At 38.6% G+C, this 14,158-nt stretch overlaps 1 protein-coding gene and 1 non-coding gene across 2 annotated transcripts; both read left to right on the forward strand.

The window, feature by feature from the left end:
• The first annotated feature begins 669 nt into the window (after positions 1 to 669).
• LOC130996039 (origin of replication complex subunit 1-like) lies at positions 670 to 6,867 on the forward strand. The gene is made up of 16 exons (XM_057921541.1): positions 670 to 1,581; positions 1,681 to 1,816; positions 2,081 to 2,233; positions 2,309 to 2,461; positions 2,548 to 2,699; positions 2,772 to 2,871; positions 2,989 to 3,111; positions 3,198 to 3,356; positions 3,432 to 3,489; positions 3,588 to 3,766; positions 3,905 to 4,016; positions 4,901 to 4,971; positions 5,380 to 5,475; positions 5,776 to 5,852; positions 6,352 to 6,435; positions 6,568 to 6,867. Exons 1-16 carry the CDS (start codon positions 806 to 808, stop codon positions 6,629 to 6,631), a joined length of 2,493 nt encoding a protein of 830 aa, XP_057777524.1. The 5' UTR covers positions 670 to 805; the 3' UTR covers positions 6,632 to 6,867.
• On the forward strand, positions 2,141 to 2,218 carry LOC130996370 (small nucleolar RNA snoR28). The gene has a single exon (XR_009092552.1). It is a non-coding gene; the product is annotated as a small nucleolar RNA snoR28 (small nucleolar RNA).
• Positions 6,868 to 14,158: the final 7,291 nt, after the last annotated feature.

Consider the following 14,158-nt stretch of genomic DNA (forward strand, 5'->3'; position numbering starts at 1 on the left):
AAAAACTATGGAAAAGTGAGTGTTTTTTTTTTGTTAAGAAAAGTGAGTGCTATCAGTATAGAAATTATAACAAAATTAAATATAAGCTTAATTGTATATAAATTATTGAACTTTTATCAAATTAACAATATTACATATAAACTTTATAATGTAGGGTGGTAATTATTAAGCTATTAAGTCAATATGATTTTCTTACCAATTACGATCTCGAGTGTAATATTTATTATGTTATTGATTTAGTTTGATTTTGTTATCAGTCAAAATATCGATCAAATTTACTCCTGATATGACTATCCGAATAATATAATTTTGCATACTTTTCAAATATTAATTGCATTGTGTCATCACAAACATTTTAAAGTTTATATAAAAAATTTCAATATAATGAAAATAAAATAATTAGTATATAATTAACCCTTAAGGGTCCTTACTTGGTTGTAAATTTGTTATTGGAAAATGATGGACAAGAAAAATGAGAAAATATTAATCTTTTTTTCATTTTTTTTTATCTCATTCTCTCATTCCATGAAAGCAACGCACCATAAATATAAATTTCACGTCCACGTAGCAATGAAGATACTATAAATGATGCTAATAAATAAATGTGAGACAAATCTGACCCTGTCCATGAATTTAATAAGTAACTAATTCAAAAAAAGAAAAAGAGGCGCCAGATTGTGATGGGAGGCGGTTTCCCGCCAGTTTCCGCCCCCAATTTAGACTTCCGCCCCCCCTCCTCCCTCTCTCCCACGCCGTGAAAAGGAAAACCGCCGCAATCCCCGCCGTAGTCGCAAACCGCCCGCCGATGGCCGAGACTCAGCAAATGAAGAAGTCTAAGACGCCCTCTAAAGGAACCCCCAGAGCAAAGCAGCGCATTTCTTCAGACCACCTGATTGCTCCCCAAACCCCACAATCCGCTACACCTGCTGCCATCAATCTCAGACGCTCTCACCGCCTCAGCGCCGCCACGCCGGAGAGTCACCCCGTATTATCCACCTGTGATACTCCTCAATCTGTTACCAGAACTACGAAAAATCTCAAGAATCCGACCTCAATTTTACCGACCACCATTTCAATTACCCCTGCATCTCCACAGCCCACAGAATCTCGGAGGAAGAGGAAATTTCAAGAAAAATCGGTTGCGAGTGCGGAGAGAAAAAAGGATCTAACGAGTGGCAAGTGTAGACGAGCTGATAACAAAGTCAAACAAAAGGTGTATTACAAGAAAGTTGTGTATGACAGCGGCGAGTTTTCAGCAGGGCACGATGTGTACGTGAAGAAACGGTCCGACGCTAGCTCGGATGATGAAGATCCGGAGGTGGAGGAATGCAGAGTGTGCTTTAAGCCGGCTGGGAGGCGGGTTATGATCGAGTGTGATGATTGCTTGAATGGGTTTCATTTGAAGTGCCTGAGCCCGCCGCTAAGGGCAGTTCCCGAAGGGGATTGGATGTGTAATTATTGCGTGGCAAAAAAGAATGGAGAAATGGTGGAATTTGCTGAGCCACCGGCGGGGAAGAAGAGGGCCAGGACTGCCAGGGAGAAGTTGCTTTCAAGTGATTTATGGGCTGCACGTATTGAGAGGTTTGTGCTGTCAATTTCTTTGAAATTCTTATTTTTTCTGCGGAATTTTCACTGGTTGGTTAATCTTCTGTTTTGTGATTTTCGTTTGGATCTCTGAAGTTTATGGAAGGAAGTGGATGGTACGTATTGGTTTCGAGCTCGGTGGTATATTATTCCGGAGGAGACTGCTGTGGGGAGACAACCTCATAATTTGAGGAGGGAGCTCTATAGGACCAATGATTTTGCTGATGTTGAGGTGAATTTTGTCATCTTTTTCTCTCTAATAAGATTGGTTTGCTTGTAATTCTATTAAGTTGCAATGGTAATGTACCTTGTTATTCAACTCGATTATATGTTCCTTGAGTTTATTTAGTTAAGGGAGCTATGATGAACTGTATGTGTTATTGCTATTAAGTGGCGAACACCTTCTCTTAGGTTAGTGATGTGCCGAAAGACAAGGATTTCTGTTTCCTGTGGTTGATTCCCATTTTACTCTTCTAACAAAGTAATATTTTCTTAGATGGAGTCAATCATTAGGCATTGCTCTGTTATGAGCCCAAAGGACTTTGCTAATGCTGGCAGTGAAGGAGATGATGTGTTTATCTGTGAATATGAGTATGACATACAGTGGCATAACTTCAGGCGCATTGCAGAGATTGATAACAATGAAGATGTAAGTTGGGGGTGGATTCCATCCAAAGGAATTCCGTATTCTTGTAGGATTTATACATTCTTATTTTATTTGCAGGATGGTGAACGAGTTGATGATGATGATGATGATGATGATAATGATTGGAGTTCTTGTGATGAGTTCGACTCTGACTCAAAAGAAGATGTAGTGTACGAGCATGAAAAGAAAACCAGACTATCTCATGCATCTTTGCTCCACCCTGTAGCAGCGGTATTCTAACTTCAACATTGCTTCCACACGAATCTCCATGTTTGTTTACTACATAACCAGCCATTGGATTTGGATTCCTTATACAGAACTCGCGCAAGGGACGGATTTTCGGGCTGCAAAAGATTGGGGCAAAGAAAATACCAGAACATTTAAGATGTCATAAGCAGACTGATTTGGAAAAGGCAAAATCAAAGCTTCTGCTTGCAACACTGCCTAAGTCTCTACCTTGTAGGGATAGGTATGTATTACTAAGGTATCGGAGCACTGATTAATGCAGTACCTTTCCTTTAATCATACACACTTTATGCAGGGAAATGGATGAGATAACCACATTTATCAAAGGTGCTATATGTGATGAGCAATGCCTGGGAAGATGCCTGTATGTTCATGGTGTCCCTGGAACTGGAAAGGTAAAATATTTTCGTATTATATATAGTATAAGACAATCAGTTGTTAAAACCAACTAGCCATCCATACTTTTTAAATCGGGTCGGTATAACTTGCTTGTTTTCTGGACCACACTGCAGACCATGAGTGTGCTTGCTGTGATGAGGAATTTGAAGTCTGAGGTTGATGCAGGAAGCATAAGGCCTTACTGCTTCGTGGAGATTAATGGTCTTAAACTGGCTTCACCAGAAAATATATACAGTGTAGGGATGCATTATAACTTCTTCTACTTTGCAGTTTCTGTTGGTGTTCCTAATTTTTGTTAACTTATTGAGGTAATTATTTCCAGGTAATCTATGAGGGACTAACCGGACATAGAGTTGGTTGGAAAAAGGCTCTCAATTTCCTGAATGCACGATTTTCTAATGAAAACAAGTGTGGAAAAGATACTAGGCCTTGCATTCTTCTCATAGACGAACTTGATCTTCTAGTAACCCGGAATCAAGCTGTACGTTGTGCATATATGTGACATAACCCATATGCTCTTAGGTTCAATATTGTAATAGGCAATTTCCATTTGCAGGTTCTATACAATATTCTTGATTGGCCTACCAAGCCAAATTCGAAACTGATTGTGATAGGTAGGAAATGTTGCTGCCGTCAATAAGTTTTATTAAGTTTCTAACAGGTTGACCTGATTCTGTTGCTTCTTTTTTTATTTTTATTTTTACAAATTCAGGGATAGCAAACACTATGGATCTTCCAGAGAAGTTGCTGCCTCGCATTTCTAGTCGTATGGGCATACAGAGGCTTTGCTTCGGTCCATATAACTACCAGCAACTTCAAGAAATAATTTCTAGTCGCCTAAAAGGAATTGATGCTTTTGAAAAAGTTGCAATTGAATTTGCGTCAAGGAAGGTTCGTATTTTGTTTTATATTTCCTGAATAAGTTGGATTCTGATCCTTCACTTTAGAGGGTGGATGCCAATTGTGACATATGATATGATAAAACCAGGAAGTTTTTTTGTGTGGTATTCATACTGTACTTGACCTTAGGTGGCTGCTGTATCTGGAGATGCTCGTCGTGCACTAGAGATATGTAGGCGAGCTGCAGAAGTAGCAGACTATCGTGCTAAAAAAACTGCACTTTCTGGCTCAGATGCTTCAGGCAGGACTTTTTTCTCTGACATTTATTTCTCTGTTCGTTATTTTCTGCAGAATGTTAAGTTGTTTGATTGAAAGTCGTTATCTTTTTCCATTTTAATGCCTCTAAAAAAACGAACCTGCATATAAAACTGAACCAGGAGTTTGGATAGTCTAAGATATCAAGTTCAGACTTATTTAACAGGATAGCTTGTATCACCCAGCACTGTAGAAGATAAATCTCACAATGTTGCAGATTAAGTGGTTCCTCCTTCATTCATTAAACCAAATACTGCACTCAATTATACACACTCTAGCACAATTGTTCTTTTGCCACTACTAAAGACCACAAGACTTAAAAGACTCTAGCATGATCTATCCATAAAATACATTATTGTTCCACTGGCAGTAGGTCTGACTAGAATTTAGATACTCATAGTCTTGCACCCTTCAGCTTCAAGAGATATAAATGACATCTCATAATGTTGGATCATGGAAATTTATCCCATTAAGCTCGGTGTTTATTTACATGAATTAACAATCGATAAATCTACCATTCATCTCATTGAAGCAACTAACTACTTCCAAAAAGAATTTCAAATCTTGTGTCATTAGTTCACTTGCTCCAACTAAAGGGTGGGTTAGTCTAACCATTTAAAATTACTCATAAGATTCTGTTTCTCGCAAATGTATTTAGAGAAGATCATCAAGCTGTAAAAAGGAATAGAATATGCAGGATTTGAAACACTTTGGTAGAAAATAAACTTAAATTAGGCTGTTTTTTGTTAAAGAAGTCGGTACATCCTAGCACAGTCTTCTTGTTTCCCATGCTATCTCCGCAATGCCCTATCACTGCCATGTTATGGATGTTTTGTTGATGGCTAAGACTTCAAAATATCTGGTTTGCAGGGAAAGTTGTTGCTGGTATGGCAGATGTTGAAGCAGCTATTAAGGAGATGTTCCAGGCTCCTCATATCCAAGTGAGTTGAATGACATTTTATATTACAATTACATCAATGAAATACTCCCTCCGTCCACGAAATAAAGGCCTACTTGCCTTTTTGGGATGTCCACAAAAACAAGGCCTACTTTCTACTTTCTATTTTTGGAAAGTTTTTATTCATATTTAATTGGTGGGTCCCTTTCTCCACTATACTTTTTCTCCACTCAACTAATAAACAATACATTAATTGGTGGGTCCCTTTCTCCACTCAACTAATAAACAATACATTTTGTGGGACCCTTTCTCCACTCAACTAATAAAAATACACTTTTTCTTAAAACCCGTGTTTTGGCAGGTAGGCCTTTATTTCGTGGACGGAGGGAGTAGTAATCATGCAATAAAAAGTTGATCCTTTACTATTTCTTGTTTCTTTTTCCACCACCAGGTGATAAGAAGTTCTTGTAAACTAAGCAAAATCTTCTTGGCTGCTATGGTATATGAGCTTTATAAAACAGGAATGGGAGAAACGACCTTTGAAAAGGTACTTCAACTCTGCTCAAGAGCTTAGATTTTTGTCATGCAAGTCATGTTAATAACATCCGCACAGTTTCGCCAAATAGCAGATACATAAAGATAACAGATCAAATTGGTTTGGTTCCTTAGTAACTAACTATACATGGTTAAGTAGCCAAGACTGTCTTCCCTTATATTGTGTACATGAATCAACCAGAAGAAAACTACAGATATTGCCAGTTTATTAAATTGAAAATGCAATGTTAGCTTGCTCAATCTTTTTTACACCAACGAGTGCCTTCTTTAATAGCTTGTTCCATCTCTACAGTTAGCAATGGCGGTCTCATGCTTCTGTGCTAACAATGGAGAAACCTTTCCTGGATATGACATGCTCCTGAAAGTCGGGTAAGTCATTATATATTCTTTTAGCATTAAAATGAACAGTGTGGTCTTAACACATCAGGATTGGGGAAGTTTACCGCCACATTATTACCTATCATTAGTGCTTGGAGCTTATGTTAAAGAAGCTAAGAAAAGCCTCTTTCTATAATATACGACAGTGGAGACTTATCTTTGTCATCCTTTCAAGATCACTTGCCTCATCTGTGATGTGATGAGAAATGAAAATTACCTTCTTTAAGTGAAATGCAAGGAAAACTAGACTTGAATTCTTGAAACAATATTTTGTTTTCATGAAATTGTCCATGCACATAAGGGTTGCATTTTTACCAACTAAAACAAGAACCACACGAGATAGGATTGTGTGGCAAGGTGTTCTTTTCCGAGGATGTTTACGTTGAGTGATAGGATGGATATATAAAATAGTTCAGGTTAATCTACCACTTTGATAGATTGATTAATTTTTGAACTTATTGATCATCTTATCCTTCAAATATCTTGGCAGATGTAAACTCGGGGAGTGCAGACTACTATTGTGCGAGGCTGGGACACGGCACAAACTGCAGAAATTGCAACTGAACTATCCCAAGTGAGTCCCTTTAAAAACAAAACCAAGCGTTGATAGTCTATCAATATACACTTCCGAAAACGATTCTTGTTTACTACATCAATGGATTATTTACAACAGTAACACGTATACCTTTTTCCCCTTATTTGGCAGTGATGATGTTACATTTGCACTGAAAGATAGCAAGGACCTACCTTGGTTAGCAAAGTATATCTGAATCTAAAAATTCTTGGAGATCCAATTTAGATGATCCATTCCTGATTTACATTAGAGTTGTATGTTTACACATTTCTTGAATTTATGACCATGTATGCTCTAAACAGAGCCTAAACTTTGTTTGCTTCTTTTCCTCCCAAAAGGATTGTTATGCAGAGCCTGAAAACATTTATTTAAACTAGCTTTATACATTTGTAAACTGAGAAATATCTTTATTATTGAAACATTTGTTGAATATTTTACCTTTCTTTGGAAATGAAGTGCGGCGGATTATGGAATATGTGAGCCTAAATGAAAACTTGATTTCCTTGCGGGGACTTATGTTTAGAAGCTGATGCCTTGACGGGGGATTTAATCATTGTAAGTTCAATGACAATATCTAGGGGTGTCAATGGATGGGTTTCATCCATATTTATCCGAAACTGTTGAACTATAGAGTAATGGTTTTGATTTTAGTTCTAGACTCGACTTGCTCAGACTTGAGACCTAATCAGTCTAGACCTGATCTGAGCCGTTTGTTTTGGGTCTGGTTTGACCCAACTTGTGATTTTTTTTTCTTTTGGGAATGACATTTTAAAAATGATTTCAGAAAATAATATTGCAATAATATTTTCTACCAAAAAGAAAAAGTACAAATAACTTAAATAGGTACAAAATTTAACTATTACTCAAATTTTTGAGCAACGACGGTTAGTAAAGGAGACTCAGTGACGAAGGCGAGCAACGACGATGAAATTTGGGTTTTTGAATTGAAGAAGGATTCTGCCGTGTGCATTTTGATATTAGTATTATGTGTTTCTTAATTTTGGGTATTCCCTAAATAATACCATGGGTAATTAATCCATCTTAATGGTTTTTTTTTTTTTTTCATTTTCAGAAACAATTTTAATTGTTCTGAATCAGGTGAAACATACTTATTGACATCCCTAACTCCATCTTTAGTGAGGTGAATATATATGTGCGGCCCTTGACAAATTGGGCATCTCAACAAAGAGCATAATAATTGAACCTGATGGCTCGTTAAAACTGTAGAAAATTGTTGGACTATGATGGAATGATGGAAGAAATATGCTAATTAAGGAAAAAGCGGGAAAGTCAACGCTGATAGCATGTGAATTGATCAAGAAGTCAACTCTGCTAGTCTTTCCCAAAGATCGGAGGATCAATGAAGTATAGAGGAAGTTCAGGTCCAGTTGAGTAACAATGTTGGATCACGTCGGCCTTGTCAGGAACAGAATAAGAAGATGGTTTTTTGGGTGATTTCAGTGTAACTAACTTGGTTAGACATGTCTCATTCGTGAGCTCGTGCAAAGACATTTTTAAGTATAAGGAGTGCGCGACTTTGTGTAGTCTAGATTTTCCCTCTATAAATATAAGTTTTATCTCGTTGGATTCAGGCTCTCCCATTTTTGTAGAAATATATTGTAATGGCCTCAGTTCAATCCAAATACTTTTCCTCTCATAATCATCAAGTGTTCTTGTGTTATTTACTTTTGTCGTATGTCTCTCCTACAAATCATCGAGCGAGCTTTCGCCATTCTCTGAGTAATCTATCCTAAATTATCAGTAGATTCAATTTAACGTCCTCGATTTCGAATATCTAGTCTGATTCCCTTATTTCCTAGCTCCTTGCTTGATTTCCATACCAAATTTCATTTTTTTTCTTCCGAATTATCTATTTTGTTATGGTTAAATTTGGTTATAGCAACTGGCGCAATATTTTCATTTGTCGTGCTGCGCTAATTTACTTACTTAATTCTGTAACACGAGATATACATATTTATCATGCTACCAAGCACTCTTTTTTTCATTAGAATTTAACGAGGTTTAGGCCAAATTATCTTAATAAAATAGATACTCTTGATTTTGGATATCTTGGTATCACGTAGCCGACTTATCACTTATGTGTGCTATCTGATATGGTGTTGTCAATGTTATGATATGTTCAAATCAAAATTCACCCATTATTGTAAGGATGAGGTGGGGTGGTGATGCGTCTTCAACTTTTGGGCCATTTGACCCTACTTTTTCCCTTTATTTGTGTCAGTTCAAGTCGTTCCGGGGGATAATATTGTGGATGAAGGAAGGTCCAATAAGAGGAAAAGAAGAGAAATGTGGTCGGAATGGGCATTACCAGTGTCACACCCCAATTCTTGAATGAATAAATATAATCGAGGTGCAACTAATTCATAGAAATAAACAAGGAACAACCTTGTTAAAACCCGAATAAAATAACAAGTCAGGCTAGTCCCTTTTGGATCACAAGTTTAGTGTCATGCTTCTGATAACCAACATTTAGAATGAAATACTTGTGAAATAATAGTCTCGGCTCAACAAAATATATATATATATAAGTTGAGAGTCAAAGCTCGATAAGAAACATAATTCAGAATTTACATATAGGTCTTAAGTCAGAGAAACAAAAGACAAAAGAGCTAGTGCAACAGCGGAAGACAAAATACAGAGTTGAACCCTAGCCTCAGCTCGCTCCGTCAGCACCGACCAATCAACCTGAAAACATTTGAAAGTAATTTTGGGCTAAGTACTAATGTACTTAGTGGGCTAGCATTTTTATAAACATTTCATAATCATAAGAGCAATTTATCCAATTATACTTGACATGACTTAGAAGATTTTAAAAGACTTCTAAACATGTTAAAATATTTTCTTTCATTTGTGCGCACATGTCACACTCCCTTTCTGTTACTCGTTGTGATCCCGGACCTTTTAGCCACCGACGGATCCATTTATCCCATTGCACTTGCCCTGAGGACGTAACTCAGACAAGTTGAATTGACCTCGGGACGCTACCCAGGCAGGCCTTACATGATACATGCTCCGGAACACATCCTGCCAAGCACCCTTATAACGCCTCATACATGAATTAGTGCCCGATGGAGATCAACCCACCGAAACAACTAAGAAGTGTACACAATTCTCAAATAACGTGTTAGGCCATAAGAGAACCTCGATCGATCCATGAATTGCGAGCCTTAAACAGAGCAGAATGCACATAAACATTTTATTGGATAAACAGTTTGCATTTTATTAAATAAACAATTTGCATTTCATTGAAACATTTAGAGCTTAATAACTCAATCATACTTTATACATTTGGAAAGTAAGCCCACCTGATTAGGCAATGCCTGTCATTAAATCTTAACTCTGAATCGGAATAGCAATACTAATCCTCCTGACGTTCAAAGCCTACAAGAAATCTATTCATAATAGGTCTTTTAAATCTAAACTCAAGTCATGGTAAAGTGCTTACATTCTATGATTCACTTAGCCGGGTTTTCAAAATTTAAAGAATAAATAATTGAAAACAATTCTCTTGAGTCAAGAACACCAACAATATTCTTACTCGTCTTTCCTTTGTAATTGGAATTATAAATAAAACCAATTAAAACGTGATGCAATGCATGACTCATTTCATAATTAAGCATAAAGAGTATTTACTAAAAAGTGCACAAGAGTTCTACATCTGTTCTGCTCGGTTACGTTAATCAGCTCTGGTCTCTACCAGCTCTGGCCTACAGCTTGGGCGTTCCAGCGGGTTCGTTCCAGCTCTGCGAAGTCGTCTCTGGCCGAGCAGAGGGATCGAGTCTCTCGAGCAGAGAAATCACTTCCCCGCTGATAGAGAAATCACTTCCCCGCTGAACAGAGAAATCGCTTCCCCGCTGAACAGAGAAATCGCTTCCCTGCTGACAGAGAAATCACTTCCCCGCTGAACAGAGAAATCACTTCTCCGCTGACCTTCGACTCCGCTGACTTCGACTCCGCTGGCCTTCGACTCCGCTGGCCTTTGACTCCGCTGGCTTCGACTCCGCTGGCCTTGCTCTCATGCTCTGCCCTCATCTCTCTGCTCTGCTCTTCCAACCTCTGAACACCTCACCGATCATCTCCTTGGCAACGGCGAAGCACCTGTACCTCCCTCTGTTTCCGGCGACCGCAGCAACCACGGCCTTCCCCCCCCTCAACTCTCATCTACTCTCGACTCTCATCCAAAACTCCAATTTAGCCACCATTCAACCCACACAACCAACTCCATAAAAACCATGCTCAAGACTCGAAACTAAAGCAGCACAGTTCATGACTCTACCTTTCCTTATTCATTTAACAGTTATGAAGCTAAAACACATATAAACACACAAATACATGAACATGCATTTTGAATTATTGGACGAAAAGTGAAGTAAAGAAGCAGAGGAGTTTAAAGGTGAAACCTTGGCTTGGATTTGCTGGGTGAATCGTTGGCTGTTGTTCTTGGAGTTCAGTGTTTGAAGCTCAGTCCGGGAGAAAACGAGAGAGAAGTGAGTGAATGAGAAGAGAAAGATCGGAGTGCAGCGAAGGAGATATATATATATATTGAAGAGAGAGAGAACAGTGAGGCGGTGGTGGTGGTCGAAAATATCAAGGAAAGAGGTGGGTCGGGCCTTGATGGAAGATGATGGGTTGGGCTTTCATTTATGCACTCAAATGTGAATAAAACATAAGGCCCAACATGAAATAAATCTCAACACACCTAAAATGCTTGAATGTTTAATTAAAAAAATATGCAATGCATATAAATTAAATTACTAAATTTACAAATGCTTTTGTAAATCATTTTTGTTGGAATTAAAATAATTTCTTTTTCTCAATCCGGCGTGAATCATCTTAAATCTAAGTTCAAAAAATACTTCTAATCATAATATAAATGGGCGGGGTGTTACAACCAGCCCAGATTGCAATGTCATATTTACCAGCATGGAGCCTAGGCGCAGTACCTCTCAAGTATTACTTGGGGCATGGGAACCCGAAGCAACCCACCTGGTATGAGTCAAACTCGAAGAAGCAATCCGTTCGATCACTACCAGATGAAGCAGCCAACCGAAGCCGAGAAAGAAAGGTGAATTAAGGAAGATTTGACAGGAGAATGCAAGAGGAAGAGCCTGGAAGAATCGAGAACCTTGAGAGTTGACCCAAATTTGCAAGCAAGAAGGAAGCTTCAATCGGATCTTCAATCAAATCAATCAAGCAAGGAGCCAGAAAAGGAAAGAAGATCAAGATTGAAGATATTGAAGCTGACGCAACTAGGGTTAGCCCTTCACCATTCTGCAGTATTTAAGGATGAAAAAGAGCAGCGGGAAAAGAACTTTTTGCAACTTTAGACTTTTTAGCCGATCTGTGGCATTTGTTTTACATCTAAAAACAATCTCATTTACATTTGCTATTAGTTATCATACACTTATTCGCTTTTAATAGTTATAATTGCAAGGACGACAGTCTCGGGCATTTCGATCCGGGTACTTTGTTGATTATCTATTTCTACTTTGCATTGTGTTTATTAGTATGAATTCATTTCAATTTGTGTTCATGTATTTCAATATGTGTGAGTAGTTCTTTTGGTGAGGTATAAGGGGTGGAAATAATTGTTGTCAATATGTAAACATTCGTGAGGCATTTGTGTTTTCAGTTGAGTCTAGTGGTTCTGGATGGATCTGTACCGAATCATGGACAGTAGGGCCTGAAGGGTGATCTCCGTTCAGTAAAAGGCTATCTGTGTCAAGCAAAGGCCAGGGTATATACTAGGGCGTGACAACCGGTATACCCACAACCGAGTAACTGAGCAACGTCAACAGAAGGCGTTGTAGATCCAGAAGGCAAGGAAAGGATTGATAGGACACACTGTCCTTCCTTGGTCTTGGGCTTCTCTAGCAACTACCCATCAGATGTGACAAGGCATAAAGCTATGGTTATCAAATGAGGAAAGCGACTACTGCGCCGAAGCATGCCTATGATCGGTCGGCTTACAAGCCGAAAAGTTTTGTATTCGGGAGGCATGTGTCACTCAAAGTGCGGAGTCGGGGACCTCAGGAGAGAAGGTTGGTGAGGGTCATACTTGGAGAGTATCGGGTATGACTACTACCTACGGAGAAATGAAGTACTACCTTGTGACCGGGGAATGTGTGAACTTCGGACCAAGTGATTACAATGGACACAACCATCTGAAGTGTGAAGTGTAATCTCTTGAAACGTCCCAATGTCTTTGGGCCACGCCTTGAGTTTACACGGATCATAGGTGGATCTTCAGTATGCCTATGACCGAAATAAATATTGACAATGGTTATGACCTAACCTAAAACCTTACCCCTTGTTATTTTTTTATCTACGCTTAGTTTCTTTGCGCAGGTTATACAGATTGAGACTTGTGACACCTCAGTTTGTTGTCGGAGAACAAAGTGGTTCCTCACTCCATGTGGGATTCGACCCTATACTTGCTACTAAGACTGATCTTTGGTTGTGAGCATAGGAGAGTGATTTGTCCATCTGGGGCAAAAATAAGTATTTTGATTGTACCATACGACGAGTGCGTGTCAGGTGGTACCTTGTTACATAAGGGAAGTACCAAAAAATCCTTAAGAATATTACGTGGGACAAATCAATCCTGATTCTCAAACTTGTTGCATAGACATGATTCTTAGTGAGAAGCCACCTCAATAAAATAAGGTCTGAAAAATGAAACACATGCATGCTTATGTGCAAGGTGAATCAACCATGATTCAAAAACCTTTGGTAGATAGGAGGAAGATGGGGAATGTAGGAGGGGACCAAAAATCCTTATGCCTATTGCGTGGGGGAATCAACCCTGATTCTCAAACCTGCATCATAAGAATGATCCATAGTAAGAAGCCACTGATAAAATGAGGCCTGAAAAACGAAAACTCTCATGCTTATGTGCAAGTGAATTGGCCTTGATTTAGAAAATATTGTTACATATGAGAAGACCAAAAATTCTTATGCCTATTGCATGGGGAAAATCAACCCTAATTCTCAATCTTGAGCATAGAAATGATTCTTAGTGAGAAGCCACCTCGACCAAATAAGGCCAGAAAAACAAAAAACTCTCATGTTTATTGATGCGTTTTTGACTTTTGGGCCATTTGGCCTTATTTTTTTTTTCATTTTATTGCGTCTTTCAGAATCTTTTGGGAAGAAAATAGGGTTTACAGGGGGAGATGTCCAGTAAGGGGCAGACGAGAGAAAAGTTGTCGGAATGGGCGTTACCAGCCCATAGTTGCATTATGTCATGTTTACCAGGAAGAAGCCAAGGCGAAGTACCCCTCAGTATCACATCTGAGATGTGGGAAACCCGAAGTGTACCACCAGGTATGAGGCAAACCAGAAGAAATAATTAGTTCAACCATTACCAGAAGCAGCAACCAATCGCTCGTATAGAAAGAATTAAAGAATGAAAGTTTACCAAGGGAAGCTCACAGGCAGTAGGGACTGGAAGGATCGAGAGAAAAATGGAGTTGACTCAAGAATGCAGCTGAAAGAGTATCTTCAGTCAGATCAATCAAGGATTGAGCTAAAAAGGAAAGAAAATCATGATGAAGATATAGAAGCTAGAGCAGCTAGGGTTTTCCCTCCACCAGTAGCCAGTATTTAAGGAAGAGAAGATGCAGCTGGGAGAGGACTTTTGAACTTTTGATCCCACTTTATCATTATCATTTTGCATCCAGAAACAATTTCATTTTACGTT

Source organism: Salvia miltiorrhiza, chromosome 7 (genome assembly GCF_028751815.1).
Source record: "Salvia miltiorrhiza cultivar Shanhuang (shh) chromosome 7, IMPLAD_Smil_shh, whole genome shotgun sequence".
In the NCBI taxonomy this organism is placed as follows: Eukaryota; Viridiplantae; Streptophyta; class Magnoliopsida; order Lamiales; family Lamiaceae; genus Salvia; species Salvia miltiorrhiza.